This window comes from Podarcis gaigeae, assembly GCF_964106915.1.
Source record: "Podarcis gaigeae genome assembly, chromosome: 7".
In the NCBI taxonomy this organism is placed as follows: domain Eukaryota; kingdom Metazoa; phylum Chordata; class Lepidosauria; order Squamata; family Lacertidae; genus Podarcis; species Podarcis gaigeae.
The window spans coordinates 75,498,472-75,523,074 of record NC_139683.1 but is presented as its reverse complement, the minus strand read 5'-3'; the positions used below and the strand labels follow the sequence as shown (position 1 = coordinate 75,523,074).

Sequence of the window (24,603 nt, the reverse complement as noted above, 5' to 3'; positions counted from 1 at the left end):
CTGATTTAGATACACCCTATAGCTAGCATAACTGTTAACCACAATCCTTTGTTGATTTATGCATTGCACCTGCATTGCTACAAGATCCACAGCATGGCATTTTACAGTGCAATTCTAACCATTCCTACTCAGCGTATTTTTCGCTCTATAAGATGCACCAGACCACAAAACACACCTCGTTTTTGGAGGAGGAAAACAAGAAAAAAAATATTCTGAATCTCAGAAGCCAGAACAGCAAGAGGGATTGCTGCGCAGTGAAAGCAGCAATCCCTCTTGCTGTCCTGGCTTCTGGGATAGCTGCGCAGCCTGCATTTGCTCCATAAGATGCACACACATCCCCTTACTTTTTAGGAGGGAAAAAGTGAATCTTATAGAGCAAAAAATACGGTAAATCCTAATGAATACAGTGGGGTTTCCTCCCAGGCAAGAGGGGTTAGGATTACAATCTCCAGTAAACCTAGACTCGAATCCAGTTCAGATGGGCTTTCCTGCAGCTCATTTGCACTCACATGCGCACATGCGCAGACAACCATACTGCTTTTGTAAGTAGTCTTTTTGCACTGGGTGGTGGCCAGCATAGCATTAGGCAAGGATACTTGCTGGCATTCTGGCAGCAGCCTTTGTTGAATGGCTTCTCCCACTGCCTCGGTGCAACGCTTTCTTGACACTTCAGTGAGTGCATTCTTTTCACATGCACCACGTAAACCACTTGCTGACACGAGCAGTTCATTGCCCAAACGAGCTGCTAAAAAGACGATTCTGAGATGTAGAAACTCGAGAGGTGGTGAAAAGGCACACAGCATCATATGAGCTTCAGAAATGGGTTGTGAAACCGGCTTTGTTTAGACTGGAAGGGAAAGGGAAGTACTCTGCTTCAGCCTGGTGCTATGTGGTTGCCAGCACATCATGTACATGACTGGGCTGTTGCTGTCACCCACAGACCACCTGCCCCACTGATTATTGCAACCATCGTAGAAGATATTATATAATTTAACGGTCTTCTTTTGACACGCAAGTCATCGTCTCCTGCCCAGGTGTGTTTTTAAGCCGCTTAATAAGCTCGATATTCAATACCTCATGCCCGAAATGTCTTAAGCCCATGGATGACTATGAACCTTAATCTAATGTGTGGGAAAGCAGAACAGAATAGAGGAATTTGATCTTCTGTGTCGCTGCTTTCAGTGCAGACTCTGGCTTGGTTCCTTTGCCCTGTGAGGAACTTGCTCTTTTCTTTTGTGGGTTTAAGCAGTAGGCAATGGTTTCAACCACAATCCGGAAGGGGGGAAAGTGGGGATAAGTTGTCATTGGAGAACATGCACGACTGAAAATGAAATGCAACAGAAATCTGGAAGCGTTGCGAGCTTCCTGTGTACACAAAAACTCAGCATGAATGGACAATACCCAGGTTCACAATGGAGACCTAAAATGTCTGAAATCCTACCAATAGGGCATGGGGTAAAAAAGTTGACAAATAGCTTATTTCTACCCTAGCACATTTCCACAAAGAAGATATTGTAGGCTTCTATTATAGACAGTGCTATCGTTGCACCGAATGCAGTGGCTGTTCAATAATCTGGCAATGCAGGCAGAGACTGGAAATGGACAGAAGGGACTTTTATTAAAACAGTTTTCACTCTGTCTGTTCCTACTAAACAAAGGGTGAGAAGCTTCTGGCCCACAAGAGAGGCGGTGGATAGGGCCCGAGGCAAAAGTGGGCAGTGCAATGAATGCAAATTTTACCTTTGTATAGCAGGCCAGTTTCTGCACACCCTCAAATATCCCTCTCTATCATCCACCCAGACAAGATAGAGTCATTATCAACGTTCCAGGGCACATTCCAGCAAGCAAAATGGGGGAGAGAACATGGCTTGGGGCCAGATAGAACAGCCCAGAGGGCCATTTTATGACCATGAAATTTCCCACGGAATAAAGGGACAAGCCTGTTCCAAAAGCAAGCAGCAAACGAGTATGCGGGGCAAATTCTGCTCTTCTCCTCCCCGGGTTCTTTGCTCATTATATTCAGTTTCTTTTAGAAGCCCAAAGAGGCTTAGGTGTGGTTTCTGCACAGTCTCCAGTAGACTAGGCTGAGGTTCAATTCACATGTAACATACCAGCCAGCAGCTGATGGGAGTTGTGGTACAAACACCCGGAAGGCTGCTAAATCTGCTGTACACACTAACCTTGGAGTAAGTCCTCTGCAACGCAATAGAATTTATGTCTGAGCAGACATGCATAGGACTGTGCTGTTATTTGCATTTAGGTGCGATGGATTGTATGCTGAAATATTCACCATGTGAGTACTGTCCCTTTGGAGTCGCAATACAGGAAAGAACTGAGCTGGAGTCCAAAATAAATACATGAGATTTATGTGCTTAACTCTTGCTTGTAAGTCCTGTGATTCGCAAAGCTTAATTACTTTTACATTACTCTGAATTGTAGCCTTTGAGACGTTATGGTCTTAAAGGGAAATATTTTGGTTTCTGTGTGGCTGGTATAAGTCGGTGCCTCCAATTTCAAACATGTACTTTGGTGTAGCTAGTCACAACACCATCTCTGCAAGGCTGGTGATAACACCATGTTGTGTAAATGACAGCCTTTGCAGCTTTGCTGGTTTCAAAGAGCAACACAGAGTGATAGCTCTTAACTAGATGAAAGTTTCCAACACCTTGATCAAATAGTGTGCTGCCTAGCTGAAAGGGTGTTGCATAACCAGACCTCTTCAGCAAGGCCAGACAGTTTGTAATATTGCCAGAATAGTTACTATTTAAAACCCCCAGCTCTGTTGGTTTAAAAAACACTTAGTTTTCCCAGTATCGCAGACCCTCCAAGTATTCCAGCTTTACAGAAGCTGTCCTGATTTCTGAGTTGATCCTAGAATGTCCCACTTTTCCTTATGATGCCTCTATTTTCATTGGAGAAATGTTGCAGGGTATGGGGGTATCTGACCCCTGAGCCATCTGAAGGCAGCTCTGTATAGGGAATGTTTTTTTTTAAAAAAAAATAAATAAATGTTTAATGTTTCATTGTGTTTTTTGATATGTTGGAAGCCGCCCAGAGTGGCAACCCAGTCAGATGGGTGAGGTATAAAATTCTTCTTATTCTTATTGAATAGGATGTCCCTATTTTCATCAGAGAAATGTTGGAGAACATGATATAGGTCTGGCTATTTGACATCTTTTTGTGTGTTTGTGAAGATTTTTACTCTGAAATGAAAAGTTCACTTCTCTCACCACCAACGAAAACTAATAAGTGAATGGAAAGAGAACCTACGCGCATGATGTTGGCACAAAAACCTTGCACATACACTATGTAAAAAAATGAATTTTTACTATCCCAATCTTCTCTCTCTCTCTGCCCCCCACTACCTCTCTTCTTTCCCAGCCTTTATCTATAACATTAGTATCTCACACGGAAGATAGCTGATCTGTAGAAAAGATTCTATGAACAGAAAACTGAGACACTCTACAGTATGCACTTTTGTAATTCAAGAAGATCTTTAATAAAAATACAAATTAAAATAAGCATGGTTTTAGCTGCCAGGTTTGATGCATTTGCACTGGCATAGCTGTTGGTGCAAGTTGCTTTCTTAAGAAAATAATAACATAAAATGAGATCCAGCAGCCAGTTGGATGCTTGTGGGAAGGTCACAAGTAAGGCATGAAGCTCCCACTGATGTTCCCCACATTCTATAATTCTCTAGGTAGCATATAACCAACCTGAACTTAGCCACCAACACATTTGTCCTTCATAACTTTTTTCTATGAAAAAAGAAGAACAAGCGCAGCAAATCTCAGACTGCCTGGACCAGCATCTTATCATGCCACCTGCTGCTCAATAGTCAAGTGTAGGTACGTGGGTGGCGCTGTGGTCTAAACCACTGAGCCTCTTGGGCTTGCCGATCGGAAGGTCAGCAGTTCGAATCCCCATGATGGAGTGAGCTCCTGTTGCTCTGCCCCAGCTCCTGCCAACCTAGCAGTTCTAAAGCATGCCAGTGCAAGTAGACAAATAGGTACCACTGTGGTGGGAAGGTAAACAGCGTTTTCATCCACTCAGGTTTCCGTCATGGTGTTCCGTTGCACCAGAAGCGGTTTAGTCATGCTGGCCACACGACCTGGAAAGCTGTCTGTGGACAAACGCCGACCCCCTTGGCCTGAAAGCGAAATGAGCGTCGCAACCCCATAGTCGCCTTTGACTGGACTTAACCATCCAGGGGTCCTTTACCTTTTACCTTTTTAAACAATAGTCAGGTGAGAAGCAACAGTGCTCCACATCCCACAATTCCATCTCCGTGTGAGCTCTGCTTCCTTACTTCCTATCACAAAAAAGTACCGTATTCTTCGCTCTATAACATGCACCCGACCTTAACACGCACGTAGCTTTTAGAGGAGGAAAATCCGTAGGCATGCCACCCATAGGCATTCCCTCCATAACACGCACAGACATTTCCCCTTACTTTCTAGGAGGAAAAAAGTGAGTGTTATGGTGCAAAAAATACGGTATCTATCTACATGCAGAATATGGGTGGTTTTAGGAGTCATTCTCTCTTGCCAGGGAACCCTGGACCCTGAAGTACTTCAAAGGATTGTGCAGTTCTAAGGAGGAATGCATGCATATGGGATACATGCAAAGATTATTTCAGGGCGAAGGAAAGGCTGAAATGAAATGTGATCCGAGGGTAAGAGTGGACCCGGTTTTCCGATGAAGCCATTAGTCTGTTGCTCAGGCAATCATTAGTCACAGTGGCTTATATTTCAGCACATCTGAAAATTTATCTTCCTTTGGTGGTTCATTTGCTGAGGAATGGCCAGACCACACTGCTGAGGTATTGGCTGAGTTTGGAAAGGAGTTTGCACCAAGCCCACTCTTCTGTCATCAAAGTGGCCCATCAGTCTGAGGGAGTAATTTGTGAATGCGGTGACTCTGATTTCAGGAAGGCACAGCTCTTTTATCATTGGTTTGCCCTGGGGGTGCTTTGATCTCAAGGTGCCGGTATCCCTTCTCACATTATGTGAGCTACAAGATAAACATCAGTGGGAGACAGAGGATAAGCCTAGCTTTGACAATAGGCAGGTAGCCAGGTGGTGGGTGATTCACTCTGAGCTTCTTTAAGTGTAAAGCTATGCTGATTTTTCTCCTCAACCCTTGACTCTTGGGATCCATTACTCTGTTCTAGCACTCTTATCTGGGCACTGTTATAACAAGCATAAACATGCACTTCTAATCAGAGCTTATCTGACCCTGGTGTTTGTCATACTGGAACAGCCAGGAAATAAACAATCCCACCATAAAATATCTATTCCATAGTCCACTGCAGGGTGGGCACAAAATATTATTATTATTATTATTATTATTATTATCATTATTATTATTATTATTATTATTGAAATATTTTTATTTAATTTTACAAATATTAAATTATAACAATACAACCATGCTCATCAACAGTTAAAATATTCTTCCAAATCTCTTGACTTCCCACCTTCCCCTCCGTGGGTCCTGTTATTACACCTTTCCTACTGCATCTTTTTCAATATTCCATGTTTTATATAACTCCATTAACTCCATAGTACTTGCTACATTACAAATGCTGTTGCAATCCTGCTAAACGTTTTCATCTGCTAACAGTGATCTCGAAGATAGATTGTAAATTCCCCCCATTCTTTGTTGAAATTTTGGTCTTCTTGATTCCTGAGACTTCCAGTCATTTTTTTGCCAACAGGGGCAAAATGTATTAGAAGGAATTGCTGGGCTTGCATGATTTGGAGCATTTTTGGGATGTATGCTGCATTTCTGAGACACTTCAACAGTGGAATGGAATTTAGAGAATACACTTCTGCAGTCCTAGGTTTAGTGAAATTCTCTCCCCTTTTTTAAGATCTGCTGTTATGAGGGAAGGAGGAGGTCCCAATTAACAGCCCACAGTTAACAAACTCTGATCTCTTTGGGACAGAGGTATCAGTGCTTCAAGCCAGCACAGGAAGGTTATGAAGCAGTAAAGGCATCTCTTCTTCCTCTGTTCTGACACCCTGATTGGTTTGGGTCCCAGCTTTCCAATTGGATGGGGATGCCCAGTCTACACTTCTGGGTGATGGCACTACCAATTCTGGATTCTTCTTCTTTGCCGATCCCTCATAGCTGAGTAAGATTGTCTTCCACAAACACAGTTTTAACAGTTAGTCCGTAAGTGACTCTGGAGGCCAATTCTGGATCGACATGTCCTTCCACAGTAAGCACACACTCTTACTGATCTTTCTGCATGCTTTCCTTGACTTTTTTTGCCTGGCTGGAATGTGTCCTTGAACTCCAATAAGTGTGTGTGTGTGTGTGTGTGTGTGTGTGTGTGTGTGTGTAAAAACTAGCCTGCTGTGCAAAGGTAAAATGTGCATTAATTTATCCACTCACTTTCGCCTTTAGCCCATAGCTGTCAATGTTTTCCTTTTTTTAAGGGAAATTCCCTTATTCTGAATAGGATTCCTCGCAAGAAAAGGGAAAAGTTGACAGCTATGCTTTAGCCCCATCCATTTCTAGTATGTGCCCCCTTCCCAAAAGATTGCTCAAAATATTTATTTCTGTCTTTCTGTTCTCAAGGCAGTTACAACATAAAATCACAATATTGAAACACAAAACACAAAATAAAAATAAGAACCAAAACAACCCAAGGGAGTGCGACCCCTGTGCTAAAAAAGGCTTCCCATCCCAAACACAGATCCTGAGCTTTGTGTGTTCCTCATCATGAAGATAACCAAAGTGAACAAGTGTGGGAGGAGCCATCAGCCATCCAATCAGCAGAGCAGAGATACAGTTAAGTGGTCCCATTGGCTGAGCAGCATCGGGTCAGTTCTGACAGCACGGACAGCAAATCGGATCGCCAACATCTTTGTTCATGCAGAGGTGGCATGACCATCGCCATGCTGAGTAATGTCATGGCTATCACATGACATGCACGCAGTGCACTCTGGGAAGGCACGTAAGCCCTGCTGCAACAAAAATGTCGCAACTCCGCAGTGCAACAGCCAGCAGCTAATGCTGCTGTTGAAAATCTTGGTTGTGGTCTCTATGGCATGTAGCGAAGGGTACATCCAGGGCTGACTCTCACGCATGAGGCAAGGTGAGGTGACTGCCTCAGGTGGCAGGATCCACCGGGGCAGCAAATCTTGATGTCAATCTTTCTTCCACCCTTGCTCCTGTTGTCGATCTTCCCTCACCCCTTCTTCCCTGGCAGGGAGGGGAGAGCCATTTTGGTGTTCACCTCAAGTGCCAAAATATTTCGGGCCAGCCCTGGATACATCCTTGCCTCTGTGCATCATCATCATCATCATTATTTATATACCGCCCTATACCTGGATGTCACAGAGAGCTGCTGTAGTGTAATGGTTAGAATGCTGGACTAGGACAGAAGAGACCAGCGTTGCTATCCCTACTCAGCCCTGAAGTTCTCTGAGTGACATTTTCTCTGCCTAGACACCGGTGGCGCTGTGGTTTAAACCACTGAGCCTCTTGGGCTTGCCGATCAGAAGGTCGGTGGTTCAAATCCCCACAACGGGGTGAGCTCCCATTGCTCGGTCCCAGCTCCTGTCCACCTAGCTGTTCAAAAGCACGCTAAAAAGTGCAAGTAGATAAATAGGTTCCACTGCGGTGGGAAGGTAAACAGTATTTCCATGCACTCTGGTTTCCGTCACCGTGTCCAGTTGTGCCAGAAGCGGTTTAGTCAGGCTAGCTGCATGACCCAGAAAGCTGTCTGTGGACAAACTCTGGCTCCCTCAGTCTGAAAGCGAGATGAGCATCGCAACCCCATAGTCGCCTTTGACTTGACCTAGCCGTTCAGGGGTCCTTTACCTTTTACCTTGAGGCTGGTATGAGAATGGGAACGTCCATATATGCCACCCTAAGCTCCTTGCAGGAAGAGATTGGAGATAAAAAATGTAATAAATGAAGGAATGAAGACTGAATTGCCTGGTTGCTTGTGAAATACAATAGCAAGTTTGGGAAGATAATAAGTAATGGGGCACAACTGCAACAGATAGTTACTAACCTGCCATTCCTTTCCTCCTGCCCTTTTTTGCTCTAACCAAATTGTCAACGGTGTGCTCTTAGTTTTCCATATATGAAGGTGAAGGTGGCCCTATGCTGTGTGTTCATATGTGTGTGTGTGTTTCTATTTATCTATCACTCTGGAATTCATTGATCGATACAGAGACCCCCAGTAGGATGAACTAAAAAAAAAAAAAAGGTGTTTTTTTTTTAAGGCTGTGGGAAGAAATGCATGGAAACTACCAACGTTGCTTAAAGCCGCAGAAAGAATCTGTTGTTTTGAAACCGAGATGGGAATGCAGCTTCAAACAAAACTAAATCTTGCATGGCATGTTTACAGCAACGTGGCTTTGAACTGGTGAGAATCTAGTAATTCAGACTGTGAAGTTGAAACTTTTTTGAGTTTCAAAGTAAACTCTCCTCTCAGAACAAGCATGGGGTGGCCTTAAGAAGAGACCCACATGAGGAAAAGAGATGGACCAGTGTAGCTGAAACATTACTGTTTACAGTAGAGCTTCAGCACCCTATTTCCTAACTCGTGTTATGTTGTGCTAGCTCGGGATACTTTAAGCTGGTTTGAATTTCCTCCTGCTCCGCCACTCCTATTCAAATGTTCCTTGTAAACAAGCGCCTTTTAAATAGTATTTACTTCTGTTGGCATATAAACATTCTTAAAGCACAGCTGGATATCCGTTTTCAGAATTTGGACTTGAAATTCCAAGCAAAGCAGCGATAGGGATTGCTGGGGGATTGTTAATGCCTCGTTTCCAAACACTGGACCTGAGCCAGCCAAAGTAAATCCATTTAAAAGCCCCTTTTGATACCAGTGGAACGCCGGTTAAACACGTGATTAGCTTTTCCATCGAAATGGATGGGGGCTTAACTTTGGCTCATCTTTGTCCTGTTGAACCAGTATTATTTCCCCATTCCTCTATTTATAGCTGCTGGTTAGTACCAATATTTTCATATTTTCCATGTAATGTCAAGCTTCACTCACGCACCAGAACTCTCTTTGTTTGGTGGGAAAGGTCTCGAGCGCACAGGGGAAAATGACCATAGCCTGAGTTCAAAGTTGAAACAAACATTGAGTTTGTAGGCTTTTCACTCGAGTCTGAGGAAAACACAAGATGAATGTCAGCCAGACTACAGAATCTTGGGAACTACAAGGGAAGGAGAGCGCTCCCTCAAAAACTGGCCCAGCAAAGTGAAACAGAGCCGCTTGTCACCTCACTTCAGGCCATGATGACAGAGTGCTCCCTAGAAGAGAAGAAGAAGAGTTTAGATTTGATATTCCACTTTATCACTACCCTAAGGAGTCTCAAAGTGGCTAACAATCTCCTTTCCCTTCCTCCCCCACAACAAACACTCTGTGAGGTGAGTGGGGCTGAGAGACTTCAGACAAGTGTGACTAACCCAAGGTCACTCAGCAGCTGCATGTGGAAGAGTGGGGAATTGAATCCGGTTCACCAGATTGCGAGTCTACCACTCTTAACCACTACACCACACTGGTTCTCATAGGGTGTCTTCTCCCAGTTTGCCCCAGTTTCTGGGAACATAAGCACTAGTGCAGGGAGCAACTTTTGAGTAGGTTGTTTCCACATGGGGTGGTGCACTGGGAATGGGCTGAACCCTGGGAAAGAGTGTTGATTGATTGATTGATTGATTGATTCATTCATTCATTAGCTAGGCGTAGGGAACGCACAGCCCTCAAGATTTTGTTGGACTGCAACTCCCATCAACCCTAGCCAGTTTAGCCAGGTGTCAGGAATATCAGAAGCTGTAATTCTGCAATGTCTGGAGGTTCTCCAGTGGTCAATTGAACATTGTCACTGTTTTAGGATATAATGGGAAGCATGGTTAAGTGCTGAATACTAATTAGTCCTTGTGTGAAGGAAGGCGCAAAGCAAGTGAAAAGGCTTTGGCGCCTTCATTATACACCTTTAGGCGCCAGGCAAAAATGTTCCTCTTTAACCAGGCCTTTGGCTGATTGACTTCTTTCAAAATGTGTTGGGGAGAGGGGGTTTATTGGGATGTTGTTGTTGTTATGTATTTTGCGTTTTTATATTGTGATTTTATGTTGTAACTGCCCTGAAACCTACATGCATAGGGCAGCATAGAAATTTTATAAATCAATCTTTTACCTCCTATCTCTCTCCCCCCCTTGTCTAAACTGAGACTCTAATCTCTGAGGCAGGGAATGGCTTTTTTTGTTTTTTGTTCTCCTCACTCTTTAGCACTCCATCCATGTACACTGATGGCCGTACATCAACAGGAAAGATTTTGGATAAGTTGTGGCACTCTTTATTTTATTTTAAAGCTGACAGCAGTTTCCAGTTTGATAGCTGTTCTGTTGTTATGCTTGGATAGCTGATCACCACTGTATGGCTTGACTGGGGCTAATTCTCTCCGCTTTGCCCTAATGTTTGTTTGTTTGCTTTTTAGTAAATTTATTTATTTGGTTTTTCAGATTAAAACATACATACAACATAAAAACAAGATTCTCTTGGACTTCCCTCCTCCCCTTTGTGGGTCCTATTGCTAATCATTTCCTCCTGCATCCTTTATAATAATCCACTCTTTTATCTCTCCATTGTATCCAAAATTCACCATTAAACTACAAGTGATATTCCAATCCAATTTTAACTGTTTACAATGGTCTTTAATAAAATTTATAAATTTCTCCTATTCCATATTAAAATTTTGGTCCTCCTGATTTCTGATTCTTTCGGACATTTTAGCCATTTTGGCATAGTCCATCTACTTAATCTGCCATTCTTCTCTGGTAGGGACTTTATCTTCTTTCCATTTCTGGGCTAATAACATCCGTGCAGCTGCCACTTTGTCCTAATGTTAGTCCACCAAATTCATCTGTTGCAATACTATTACCTTGGCGATTTCGGGTCCCTTTGTTTCCCAGTCTTTCAGTGTTAATGTTGCTTTTTACGCATGACAACTGTGAGGTGGCAGTTAGCAATGTTCTAACAAACCTGACATAAGGAGTGTGCATTTGAGGACTTTGTGGTTTGGATCTAGACTTAGCCTTCCATGGATGGAATGACTCCTTCCATCCATAGATTGCTTTTGGGGAAGGGGGCCTTGGCAAAAGTTGCTTCTTCTCCCTGCTGGAGAACATGTCCTCTAGGAGGAGTCCCACTCTAGGGATGCTGCTGCAGGAGAGAGTGAAGACAGACTCCAACCCTGTATCTTCTGCTGTCTCATAGAAGAGCTGTGTATAAAGGTAAAGGTACCCCTGCCCGTGCGGGCTGTGTATAGTCTGACCCTAAACCAGAAATGGATACCATGGTGATGCAATTTTGGCATATCTTCAAAATATGCAAATGAAGCAAAATATGTGTTTGTCTCTATCAGTTTATCTATAAGCCCAATATGGCTGATGGTTGGTACAATTCCTGGGGAAGGGCAATGGGCTTAAACATCTAGTATAGCTCTGTTGCCATTTCTGAGATTTCCCAAGGCATTGTCTACACATTTCCAAGGGTACTTTCATAGGCTTAAGAGCTAGAAGCTCAACTCTGTAAGAGAGAGGAGGGGAATAAGAGGGGAAGAGGTTCTAAGGATGTGGGATTCAACACCCAGTTCCAATTTATGTTCTTTCAGGGTGACGCACTGAGTTCTGCCTAATTGCTTTATTTGGGTAAGCAGCACGATGGATTGATGGGTGGCGTGACTCTTAGCGTTATGAACTCTTTGGGGTTAAAATGTGTTTTCCCAGTAGTGTAATTATCTGATTAGGACTCTTAATGGAACTGAGAAGCTTGCAGTTACCCCACTGCACTTTTTGACCCTTGATGCTGCTATAGAGAATTATATGTCGTTTTCTCCCATTGCTATCCTGCTGCAGGGGGGAAAAATTATCCAGCTTACTTGGGAAATGTCGCCCCACAAATGGCAACATCCCTTGGTGCAAACTTTATTACATGCAGCATCTGGATCATAAAATGCAACACATGTTTCCAGATGGTTATGGGAAACAAACCCTTATCTCATTAGGAAATCACTGGGGACATCCTGCAATTGTAAACTTTCTGTGTTAAAGGCCCAGACTGTTCTGTGAAATGTCTTCTTGCTTGGAGTAGTTTTCTGCAAAGCACAGCGATTCTGCTTCAGCCCAGAGAACCATTTATGTCAAATTCCTCCAGGATAACGTTAGCATGAAGTGCAGAGGCCAGCTTTGCAGTTTCAGCAATGAATTTCATCACACTAATGCACGGGTGTGTGTTTCTTCCTATTAGAATACAAATGCAAAGAAATTAGCATAGGCTGAATTCAGAGGTAAAGACAAGCAGTGGTTTGCCATGAGGACAAGTCTAAGGCTCGTGTGCTCCTTTTGCCTTCCTCAAATGCACGTAAGGCGAAGAGATTAGAAGCTTCCACTTTCTGCGTTTGCTCTTGCATCCAAACGTAGCAAACTACGGTTTGCTCAAACCACAGTTTTGACTTAGAATCCTACTTTGTGGGCAAACCATGGTTTGCCCACTAATTAAGCAGAAGCTTCTAATCTCTCCTCCTCCCATGTAGAAGAAGGGGTAAAAGGAAGAAGGAGCATTAAGACCTAAAGCTTATGCCCACCTGCCTCCTGAACAACAAACCATGGTTTATTGTTACATTTGAATTCCGCCAGGGTGAGTTTCCAGAAACACCACTGCTCTACACAGAACAAGGCACAATAAAACTTGGCTGAATCGGATGTGGTCTGCATTGCTTACTAGCCCTGCTCTGAGCCTTGCCTGAGTGCTTTGGGCTGGCTTGGAGTGTGTGTTTGAATTGGAATAATGCCTCTTCTATACCTAGATGGAGGATTGAGTGATGTGAGTAGAGGTGTATAAACCGCTGATTTTTGGATGGCTGGAATGTGGTCTGCTGTCTTCTTCTTCTTTGTCGATCACTCATAGCCGAGTAAGATTGTCTTCCATGAACACAGTCTTAACAGTGAGTCCATAAGTGACTGTGGAGGCCAATTCTGGATCCACGTGTCCTTCCACAGTGAGGACATAGGTTTCCAGGCAGGAGTTGATCACGGTGAGGGTTTGCCAAGCGTCCTTCCTCTTATCACATTTCTCCCTTTCATCCTGAGTTTGAGCATCTTCAAAGCCTATGACATCTTTGGTAAAGGCTGTTCTCCAATTGGAGCACTCGCAGGTCAGTGTTTCCCAGTTGTCGGTGTTTATACTAATTTTTTTTTTTTTTTTAGATTTGCCCTGAGAGAGTCTTTAAACCTCTTTTGTTCATCACCAGCATTATACTTTCCATTTTTAAGTTTGGAATAGAGTAGTTGCTTTGGAAGATGATAATCAGGCATCTGCACAACATGACCAGTCCAACGAAGTTGATGTTGAAGAATCATTACTTTGACACTGGTGATCTTTGCTTCTTCCAGTACACTGACATTAGTTTGCCTGTCTTCCCAAGTGATGTGTAAATTTTTTTGGAGACACCGTTGATGGAATCTTTCAAGGAGTTGGAGAAGGCATTTATAAGTGGTCCACGTTTCACAAGTATACAGTAAGCATACTGTACTAGGATGGAGGATTGAGTGATATGAGTAGAAGTATATAAACCTCTTGACTTTTGGATGGTTGGAATTTGGTCTGTTGTACAAAGGTCAGCGTCACACCCATTGCTGCAACCAGTTTTGCCTCTGGCCACTTCCACAGACAGACATCTGACTCCTGAAGGGTTTCCCATGAGGGAATGTGGCTTTTGAGCTGAAAAAGTTGCCTCACCTCTCTTCTATAGGGAGTGATGGACTGCAGAGGAGCAATATTGTGCATCTTAGTTTCCCTGCCATTCCTCCACCCTGAAGCTCTTCATGGACCCTGCTGTTCAGATTGAACAAGTTACAGGACACAGTTGACTTGTGGCATAAAAGCAGCAAATGTAGGGAAGTTTTTAATGTTTGATTAGAGAATAATAGAATTGTAGAGTTGGAAGGGACCCCGAAGATCATCTAGCCCAACCCCCTGAAATGCAGGGCTATGCAGCTGTCCCATATGGGGATCGAACCTGCAACCTTGGTGTTATCAGCACTATGCTCTAACCAATTGAGCTATCTTCACAGAGGATGTTTTAATACTTTGTTGAGAGCCTCCCAGATTAGCTGGAGCAACTCTGTCAGATAGGGGGATAATAATAATAATAATAATAATAATAATAATAATAATAATAATAATAATGATGTGACGGTGATGGTGATGTTGTCAGGAGAGGCAAAAGGAAGGGGAGAAGCCAGCATATCACTTTAAGATGTGCTTATCCACCTGTCATTTGGTGGGCAACCTGGTGTAGAAATCTTGAGTGTTGAGTAATGTTCTATTTTACGTATTTTGAAATGACAGAGTTGTCTATAAGCTCAGCACAAACAGTGGGGACACATCTACAGAAGTGCAACTAAGGTTGGGCAGAGTAGCTGCAGAAAAATCTATGGTCCCCACTTAAATAAATCAAGCTGTGTAATCAAGCTCTTTGCCCCTGAGAAAAGGAGGACTGGTTGCCAGACCCACAGACAAACCTTGTGATTTAAGGTAAGAAGAGAATGCTGCAGCATCAGGAACAGAAAGGGTGCAAGGGTAGCATTCCAGAGAATTTTCAGAGCTATAGATAAGATTCTTCCCACCGTGGAGGGGAAGACTCACTACTAGAAGGGAAGCCGATACTCCCAAATGATGATGTTTTCCTGAAGAACTGGAGCCATAAGTGAGGAAGAACAGAAACTGAGAGAACTGAGACTGCTTCAGGGCAAGCGTAGAAGCAACTGATTATTTTGGAAAGGAGATGAAAAATGGTGAACAGGAAGAAATGGAGAGGGAGGCCGGAGTAATGCTTAGTGAAACAGTGGAAGAGGATATGGAGCAATGTGGTCTGACAAGACCGCTATGGAAGAGAGGAGAAGAAGAAAAAAGGAAGTCAAGGATTTGCCAAGGGGAAGAAACTTTCATAATTTTCCAGTTTCAGACACAGCGGCTGCTGACAAGAGGTTCAGATGACACTTCTGTTTCTTCTGTAGTAGCATTTCCTCCCTTCCCTAACAGCCTTTTGCTCGGTTATGTTTGGGCACTTGACTACTTATGAGAACTGCAGCTTCTTGTCACTTGAGCTGACAAGTGCCAAGAAATCCCAGGCTTTGCACCACGAAGCTGGTGGGTCAGCTGCCCCATCTGAAGGCTTCATCACATATTGAAGCTGCTAAGTGAGATTTGTGAGGTGACTTGTAAGTGCCAAGAAGAGGCTGCTGCTTCCTCTACAGCCTTCCTTTCTCACACTCTGAACAACTTGCTAGAAATATTGCCCAGATAGGCACACCACTCAGAGAACCTCCTTCATATGTGGGCTTTGCCTGCTCCTTGGGGGACCAGAGTGGATTTCTGCCCTCCCATTCTGACAACCACTTCAACTGCCTGTCTGATCTGTTGGCCAGATGTAGACAAATATCAGACCCCGCACCTCAAGTGTCCCTGTTTTACAGGGGACGATCTCAATTCAGAAGACGTCCTGGTTTCTGATTTGATCCCGGAATGTCCCATTTTTCCTTAGGATGTCTCTGTTTTCATCAGAGAAATGTTGGGGGTTATGGCAGCATGTCCCTATTTTCATCGGAGAAATGTTGGAGGGTATGGAATAGGACACCTCTATTTTCACTGGAGAAATGGTGGAGGATATGCAATAGGATGTCCCTATTTTCATCAGAGAAGCGTTGGAGGGTATGAAATATGGTTGTTGACTTTCGCTTTCCATGACCTTCTGCATTTGATGCTGACCTGGCTGTTCTCTTGCCATTGTCTAGGCTTCTGGCCCTAAATCCTAGACAGGACCATTTATATCCCATGCTCCTGATAAAGAAGTGCCCCAATCCTCAATATTTGTTCTGATGTCTTTCCAGTGGTCCCTGTGCTTAATGAGCTCTATGGTGCAGGAATCCATAGGTGAATAGTTCTGGGCCTTTGAAATAATCTCTTGTCTGGGGTGCATTTAGCCACAACTCTTCTTTTAATTTGTTGGCAGGTAAAGAGGCACATCTTTGGGAAGGGGTGCACTTCATGAAGCAACGAGAATGTCTTTTCTGCCACTGCTCTGCGGTTTAACTGCCTTGTGGTTTTCCAATAAAGAACGCTAGTGCTGCAATATTTTGCTTTAGCTTCTCATTGTTAAATGTGTTTTAATATGTATGTTCTTTCCAAACTGAGACCTTCGGGTGAAGGGTGCATTTTAAACATTCTTAATAAATAAGTAAGGTAAAAGGTAAAGGACCCCTGGATGGTAAAGTCCAGTCAAATTTGACTTTGCAGTGCTCCTCTCCGCTTTCAGGCTGAGGGAACCAGAATTTATCCATAGACAGGTTTTCTGGGTCATGTGGCCAGCATGACTCAACCATTTCTAGTGCAACGGGACACAGTGATGAGTGCCTGAGTGCACAGAAATGCCGTTTACCTTCCCACTACAGTGGTACCTATTTATCTACTCGCGCTGGTATGCTTTAGAACTGCTAAGTTGGCAGGAGCTGGGACAGAGCAACGGGAGCTCACTCCGTCACAGGGATTCAAACTTCTGACCCTGTGATTGGTAAGCCAAAGATTCTTGGTGGTTTCGACCACAGCGCCACCTGCGTCGCCCCAAAATAAGTAAACATTGTACAGGCACAGGGGGTAGTATACCCCCCTTCCCTTAAATCCTAAGCACTGGGCAATTCTTAGGATTGCACCGTAAGGCTGCACCCTTTTGTCTTCTCACGCCACCCTGCCAGTGTCCCCCAGAAAAATGTTCCCCGGGGCCATCACCGTGGCAGTCCCGTCCCCCCCATGATACGCCCCTGGCCTTAAATATCCATGCATCCTGATTAGTGCTAGAGACGCCATTTATGTTTACAAATGCTAAGCAGCTATTTCTTCTTTGTGCCTAAGATTTATTATTATTATTTTTGCACCCAGCATCGTCAGAGTACATGTGAAGCCTTGTGGCACAATTCATGAAAAGGATCTCTCTCTTTTTTTAATGCCTAACAAATCAGGCGCAATGGGAGTGGGGTTAACACTTTGACCACATCATTTTCACCCATGAAAATTCTCCCTAGTTTCTATTGGCCCCATGGGGCAACAGATACAGGTCACCATAAGCTGCAGGCTATTGCATCACACCTAGCGATTTTTTTCTTCCCCATCGAATTATTATTATTATTATTATTATTATTATTATTATTATTATTAATCATCATCATCGTCATCATCATCATCATCATCATTATCATCATTATATTTTCTTATGCTACAAAACAAACTAGCAGCCCTTTTTATTTTTCCTTAAGCAAACAACCCGAAGAAGAGCTCTAAGAACTTAAAAGCTTGCTCATTATTTTGTGATGCTTTTATTTCATTATAATGAAAGCATCACTCTACTGTTGCATTACAATCATCTGTTGAGCTTTTGTCTGGGGATCATAATATTTAACTTAAGAAATCTCTCTCATTTACTTTTGCTACTTCAGGGAACACCTTGAATATTTTGTGTCTCTAGAAGCCTGTATGGAAAACCTAGTTTTGCAAGAAACAGTCAGTGACGGGACTATTTTGAACCCTCCTCTTGTTGAAATGAATGCATGCTTCCCATTCACTCCTATGGGCAAGTGCTGCACTTCACTGAGGTCAACACTGCAGGGGGGGCAAAGCCTTATCTTGTGATACTAGCCAACCTCCCAACCTCCACTGGCCATGAGCCTATGGGGGAAGCACTATGCCGTGTGAGTGTGGAGTAGATATTGTGCTCCCACCTCTTGAAATCATCATCATCATCTACTTGGCCTTCTTCTCCCCACCCCCATCTTGATGGCAGGCATTTTGCTGGCCATGCCAAAAGCAAAAGACTTTGAAAAAAACTGGAAGAGGCACATCAAACAAAAGCACACTTGTTTTATCCAAGCATAGCCGGGCAAACAAATAGAGGCTTAATTGGGGATTGGCTATCTGCAAGCAAATATAGCTCTCGCTATTGTTTAAAATCTTTGTTCCTGCTGATTTGCAAAACTGCTCTGAAGTGCAATGTGACTGGATGGGCATGAAAACTCCCATTTTCTTTATATAATAAGTGCACTGTGACCTACATGGGCATGTTGTGAGAATTGGGGTGGCTGCATTGTTACTAGACTCCAGTAACTGTGCTCCTGACCCAAGTGTGGTGGGTGCCCTTTCTTGTGGGCATGTGGGAAGCCCATTTTGGAAGCTCTCCCCCTAACCTCATAACTTCAGAGGAGCCAAATTACCACTTATTATGAACTTTTTCACAGTGAGCACCAGTGCATCAAAACCTCTCCTTTTCCATCAAGGGATACAGATTATTGTACCCACAGTGAGGGCTGTGAGTCCAAGACGTCTTCTTGGGCTCAGAAATCTCACTGTAGGTGAGGACCACAAGCTCCTCACCTTGTGTCACAGGAGGCCCAGCGAAGAATAACCACGTATAAACCAGCCTTGCCCATGTCAGACACATGTCCCAGGCTCATAAACATATATGGTTTATGTAGCCATGGATGAATGATGCTTGCGTGAATCTATGAATCATGATTTACAAAGCCTCAGATGTTCAAATGTGGACATGGACTTGCCAAACCAGACACTTCTAAATGAAAGGGGTGACTATGTTTTCTAGAAATAACAGGTTTAGAATTATGGAATGCCTACTTTATAGGATGGAGACTATTTGAGATAGTTATACCACTGATAGATCCTCGGTCTGGTTTACAAAGCAATTTCCCCCCGAATCCCTATCAAATGTTAAATAACGGTGGGTAAAAATGTTACCCACTGTTTCATTTGTAAGGAAAATATGCAAGTGTTTAAAAATAACAATACAGTGGAACCTTGGTTTTCGAGTGTCTCAGAAGCTGAACAATTCAGAACCCGAACGCCAAAAACCCAGAAGTAATTGCTTCCATTTTTGAATGTGCCTCGGAAGTCAAATGACTTCTGAGGCACGTTTTTCATTCTGCCCCCCCCCATTGACTTTGCATCCAGCCCATTGATCCTCGGTTTTCAAACATTTCAGAAGCTGAACTGTCTTCCAGAACAGATTACGTTTGAAAACCGAGATTCCACTGTAATAAAATGTTCTGAGAGGCAGAGATATTCAGCTACATCTCGCTTCGGATACTATATGCAATGCCTTGGCTTGTAGCTATGTGTGGATTTTAATGCAGAGCCTGTCTCCCAGCCACAACTGTGAGTGTTAGAAAAAGGAAGAAGAGGCGTCCCTTCTATTGCAGATTCCCATTTTTCTTGCTTTCTAATCTAGCCACCTGTGCCAAGGTATTACTGATCAAAGTCTTATTAGAGACAGAATTGGGACTTTGGGTGGTTCTAATTTATGGTATGAACAGTTATATGAAGGAGCAGAAGGCTATACAGTGGTGCCTCAGGTTAAGAACTTAATTCGTTCTGGAGGTCCATTCTTAACCTGAAACTGTTCTTAACCTGAGGTACCACTTTAGCTAATGGGGCCTCCCACTGCAGCTGCACTGCCACTGCACGATTTTTGTTCTCATCCTGAGGTAAAGTTCTTAACCCGAGGTACTATTTCTGGGCTAGCGGAGTCTGTAACCTGAAGCGTCTGTAACCTGAAGCGTCTATAGCCGAGGTTCCACTGTACTATAGACTTAAAATGGTGTAACTATTGTTTCCTTTCTCCTGAGGAATCCAGGGAACTATAGCACTGTCATGTGGGGTGCAGGATGGGGCTTCAAGAGAGAATGATCAGCTGTCCTCAAACTACAACCTTATTTAAGGAAAGCCATGAAAAGTCAGACCAGTAGAAAACAAACATAAATTTGGAATGTAGGTACCAGTTATGCCCGTGATCTGCGGTGATGTAAATTGCTCATCATTCCCTTCTCCGCAATGAATTCCAATGCTGGTGTGAGAAAAAAGCCAGTTCATGAGTGTTTTGTGTTTTGACCCTGGCTCAAAACAAGATGGCCTTCCTTCTGGGTAACCCTCTTTCTCTTTCCTTGTCCCCAGGGCTCCAACATGGGAGGCAAACTGAGCAAGAAGAAGAAGGGCTACAATGTGAACGACGAAAAGGCCAAAGACAAGGACAAGAAGGCTGAGGGGGCGGCCGTGGAGGAAGGCGAGGCTCTGAAGGAAAACGAGCAGAGCCAGGCCACCACAACGGAGACGGCAGAAGTGAAGGAGAACAACCAGGAGGATAAGCAAGGAGACAAGGAGGCCAAGAAGGTGGAAGAGAAAGAAGGGGAGAAAGAGACGGCTGCCCCGAGCCAGGAAGAGCCCAAGAAACCTGAGCCGGAGAAGCCCGAGGCTGTCGTTGATGCCAAGGCTGAGCCTCCGAAGAACAATGAGCAGCAGGCCCCCAAGGCGGATGAGCCCAGCCCTGCCGCTCCTCCTCCAGCCAGCAGCGACGCGCCGAAACCTTCTGAGCCCAGCAGCGATGCAAAAGCTTCCCAGCCTTCAGAAGCCACAGCTACTAGTAAAGTAGATGACAAGGGCAAGGAGGAAGGGGAAGTCAAAAAGACTGAGGCTCCTGCAGTACCCACAGCCCCCCAAGAAACTAAAAGTGAAGTGGCCCCAGCTTCAGACTCAAAACCTAGCAGCAACGAGGCTGCGCCTTCTTCCAAGGAGACCCCGGCAACAACAGAAGCACCTAGTTCTACTCCTAAGGCCTCGGAGCCTGCGGCCCCGCCAGAGGAAGCAAAACCATCTGAAGCCCCGGCAACTAATTCGGATCAAACCATAGCAGTGAAAGATTAAATTTGGACAGCCTATTGGGAAACGAAACAGCGGCAGCAGCAGCAGCAGCGACGACGACAAATTAACCACTTAAACAACCTGTGTATTTTTATTATTATTACCTCTCTCTCTCTCTCTCTCTCTCTCTCTCTCTCTCTCTCTCTCTCTCTCTTTCTTTCTTTCCCCAGCTCTACTAACTCATTTCAGATCTGAAATAACAATATGTATTGCCCAGGAAAAATAAAAAAGGAAAAAAACAAAGTTTTAAAAAAACAGATTGTCCCATCAAGTTGAAAGGGAGGGGGTTGGGGTGCTGGTTCTGGCTGGGGTGGGAATCCAAATAGTATTTTTGTGGGGGAAATATCTAATATACTTTCTGCCAACTTTGCAAAGTCCTGTATTTCAATCAGTAGTTAAAATAAGGCAACCCAGATGTCCGAAAATGCAGTACCTCTTTTTTTTTGTACGTGAACCGCTTCGGAAACACACTCCACCAATCTTTGGATCTTTTCCTTTCTTCTTTTTCTCTAATGGGGGGTTTGGGAGTGATGATGTAATTGAAGATTCTGCCCAGTTGGGCTCAGTGCCACACCAATCAGATCTTTATGAAAGCAGTATTTCCTGTGGTTTGTATTTTTTTTTTTTTTTAATTTACAGCCTTTATCATTTTGTATTTTTTATGCAGTGGATGAACGGCAGCTTTCAGACGAAACTCACACAGCTGTCCACATTTTTTCTCAATGCCAATCCTCTGATTCTTCTTCCTCTCCAAATATTTTTGGGAGTTAAAAAAATAAAAAACAAACAAAAAAAACAAAAAAAACGCATTCTCATCCTACTTAGCCTACCTAGATTTCTCATGACGAGTTTAATGCATGTCCGTGGTTGGGTGCACCTGTAGTTCTGTTTATTGGTCAGTGAAAATGAAAAAAAAAATTTCTGCGTTCATTGCAGTTCCAGTTTCTCTTCCATTCTGTGTCACAGACACCAATACACCACTCATTGGGGAAAAAAACTAAACAAAAACAAACGAAAAAGCAAAATGTACAATGGATGCATTGAAATTATATGTAATTGTATAAATGGTGCAACAGTAATAAAAGTTAAATAATTTAAAAACATTTAAGGTGTTAGTGGTTGCAAATTTATTCAGATTAACTCTCCTTTCTTGAACGTAGTGAAAAATATTTGGAGCTGTCCATGGTGGTTTAAATGTGAGCCCCACTCTTTTCAAAGATGGCTTCCCCTGCCATTATCCCTGATATTTGACTGTGCTGGCTGGGGTTAATTGGAGTCCACAGAGCCTAGCAGAGGAAAAGTGGAGAGATTTGGATCTCTCCATTTTCAAACCAAGGGCTACAGTAAATTCAGAGTTGCAAGCTGAGGTCAGTTTTTTCAAAAGGCTGTGCTGGTGGATGTGGAGACAAGTTGGTGGTAAGATCAGTGGGGCCAAAGAAGTAGGGAAAGAAATGTAGCCATGAAGCAAACAAGAACAGATAGAACAAGGAGTTCTCTGCGAGTTACATATTCTGGGTGCTTTGTCAAATGGACGTAATCCACTAACAGGAAAGGGAAATGTCTATAGCGACAGAAATAAGCAATAACCAATCACAGGGCAGAGAAGAGAGCAAGGCAAAGACACAGTATAGCTACTTGGGGGGCAATTAGGCCTCTGGTTTCCCATGGAGGGGCAGTGGCACAATTAGCAGACCCTCCAAATGTCCCTGTTTTCCAGGGACAGTCCTGGTTTCTGATTTTATCTTGGAATGTCCCGCTTTTCCTTAGGACTTCCCTATTTTCACTGGAGAAATGTTGTTGTGGTAGGACGTCCCTATGTTCATCAGAGAAATGTTGGAGGGTATGGAGTTATGTGACCTCCCCAAGCCAAGGAGGTGAATAACTACACAACCTTTAGAAGATATCTGAAGGGAGAAGCATTTCCCCAATAGCCAGAACCCAGGCTGTGTAGGGCTTTAAGGGTCTAAATTAGCACTTACTACTGGACTCAGATAACCAGTGCAGGCATATCAGAACTGGTGAGGTGTGTCCATTCCAGCATACCCTTGAAGAATCAGGTGACAGCATTCTATACCGGTGGAAAGTTCTGAACTCTTTCCAAAGGCAGTCCTATAAAGGATGCATTCCAGTTGTGCTGTCTAGAGGTTACTAGAGCATGTCGGATTGTAGCCAGGTCATTGTTTTCCAGCAAAAGTTGTAGCTGGCAAATCAGCTGAAGTTAATAAATGGCCACAGCTTCCATCAGAGACTCTAAATCTGGCTGAAATGCCAAGAGTACCTCTAAACCACGAGCCTGTTCCACAGGGGAGAGTGCAATCCCGGCCAAATGGCCACTTCTCCAGATAGCCAGTTCAGCGACTCACCTGCTATATTGCTCAGACATAACCTGGATTGAACTTCAGTTTATCCACCTTTGTGGAGCCCTGTACTGATTCCATATACCCTTCAGGAAAGCAGTTGCCACATCAACATACAGTGGTACCTTGGTTTGCGAACAGTCTGGTTTGTGTATGTTTTGGATTACGAACATGTCAAACCTGGAAGTGCGTGTCCCGGTTTGTGGACTTTTTTTGGATTACAACCCATTTTTTTATTATTATGAACATTTTTTTTTGCTTTATGAACATTTTTTTTTTTTGGATTACGAACAATTTTTTTGGGAGGCCCCATTGGCAAAAGCGCACCTTGGGTTACAACCTGTTTTGGTTTACAAACGGAACGGATTGTGGTCATAAACCAAGGTACCACTGTACTGGTGACACCCAGGGCCTTTTTTCAACAGGAACTCACCAGATCTCAGTTCTGACCCCTCTCAGGTGAGCACCTTTTTCTTCCCAGAGTAGCTGTATGCACAAAGCTAACTTGGAAGTTTATTATGCTGCAAAATGATCGAGCATGGCACTCATTCCTCAGCGACTCTTTTGAAAAAGCACCTGGAGAAGAATCTATGCCTTTCAAGGAAGCATTCAATGAAATAAACGGTATGTTTGTTTTAACGAATAGAAATCAATTGTTAGTGTTTTGTTTAAAGCTGTTGCCATGGGGTGTTTCACCAACCAGCCTCAACATAGCTCTTCAGCAATTTCCTGGAGAATGTCACAGGCCTGTAGGTGTTCTTTTAGAATAAGTAGGAAGTTTTCTGGTCCCTCTCGCTTTATGCTTTCCTTCCAGTCAGACATGAAGTGCCATAACATGGGCTTTAGCAGCTCCTTTTGTTTGAGCCTCAACTGTCCCTGAAGACTACAGATCCTCTTATTCAGTTTGGATTTGAAGACCTGTCCAGCTGCTTGCTTGGGTGGAAGCTCACTTTGGGAAGGGAGTGTCTGGTGACCCATACCCATAGGTGCCAGGGACGCGGGTGGCACTGTGGGTTAAACCACAGAGCCTAGGACTTGCCGATCAGAATGTCGGCGGTTCAAATCCCCGCGACAGGGTGAGCTCCTGTTGCTCGGTCCCTGCTCCTGCCAACCTAGCAGTTCGAAAGCATGTCAAAGTGCAAGTAGATAAATAGGTACCGCTCCAGCAGGAAGGTAAACAGCATTTTCGTGCGCTGCTTAGTCATGCAACAGCATTTCAGAAGCGGCTTAGTAATGCTGGCCACATGACCCGGAAGCTGTGCGCCTGCTCCCTTGGCCAACAAAGCGAGATGAGCACCGCAACCCCAGAGTCGGCCACAACTGGACCTAATGGTCCAGTCCTTTACCTTTGCCTTTTACCCATAGGTGTCAGCTCTGTAGGGCTGAGGTGTCTTCCGCCTTCCCAAAGTCTGTTGGGATGGGGCCTGGTCCGCCCAACCTTGACGGGGCGGGAG

At 43.9% G+C, this 24,603-nt stretch overlaps 2 protein-coding genes and 1 long non-coding RNA gene across 4 annotated transcripts in view; 1 reads left to right on the top strand and 2 right to left on the bottom strand.

Moving 5' to 3' along the window:
• Nucleotides 1-21,895, top strand: part of BASP1 (brain abundant membrane attached signal protein 1) — a 79,273-nt gene extending 57,378 nt beyond the window's left edge. The window contains exon 2 of the mRNA XM_083747437.1: nucleotides 20,049-21,895. Coding sequence (XP_083603563.1) covers nucleotides 20,058-20,795 — 738 coding nt within the window. The 5' untranslated portion in view covers nucleotides 20,049-20,057 and the 3' untranslated portion in view covers nucleotides 20,796-21,895. The remainder of the gene's footprint in view (nucleotides 1-20,048) is intronic.
• The window catches only part of LOC310848329 (dynein axonemal heavy chain 3-like), a 622,604-nt gene that overhangs the window by 79,048 nt on the left and 518,953 nt on the right, over nucleotides 1-24,603 (bottom strand). The window lies entirely within an intron of this gene.
• LOC310848505 lies at nucleotides 11,913-23,147 on the bottom strand. Its single transcript, XR_014566467.1, has 2 exons — nucleotides 22,684-23,147; nucleotides 11,913-12,277 (listed from the first exon to the last, which is right to left on the bottom strand). It is a non-coding gene; the product is annotated as an uncharacterized lncRNA (long non-coding RNA).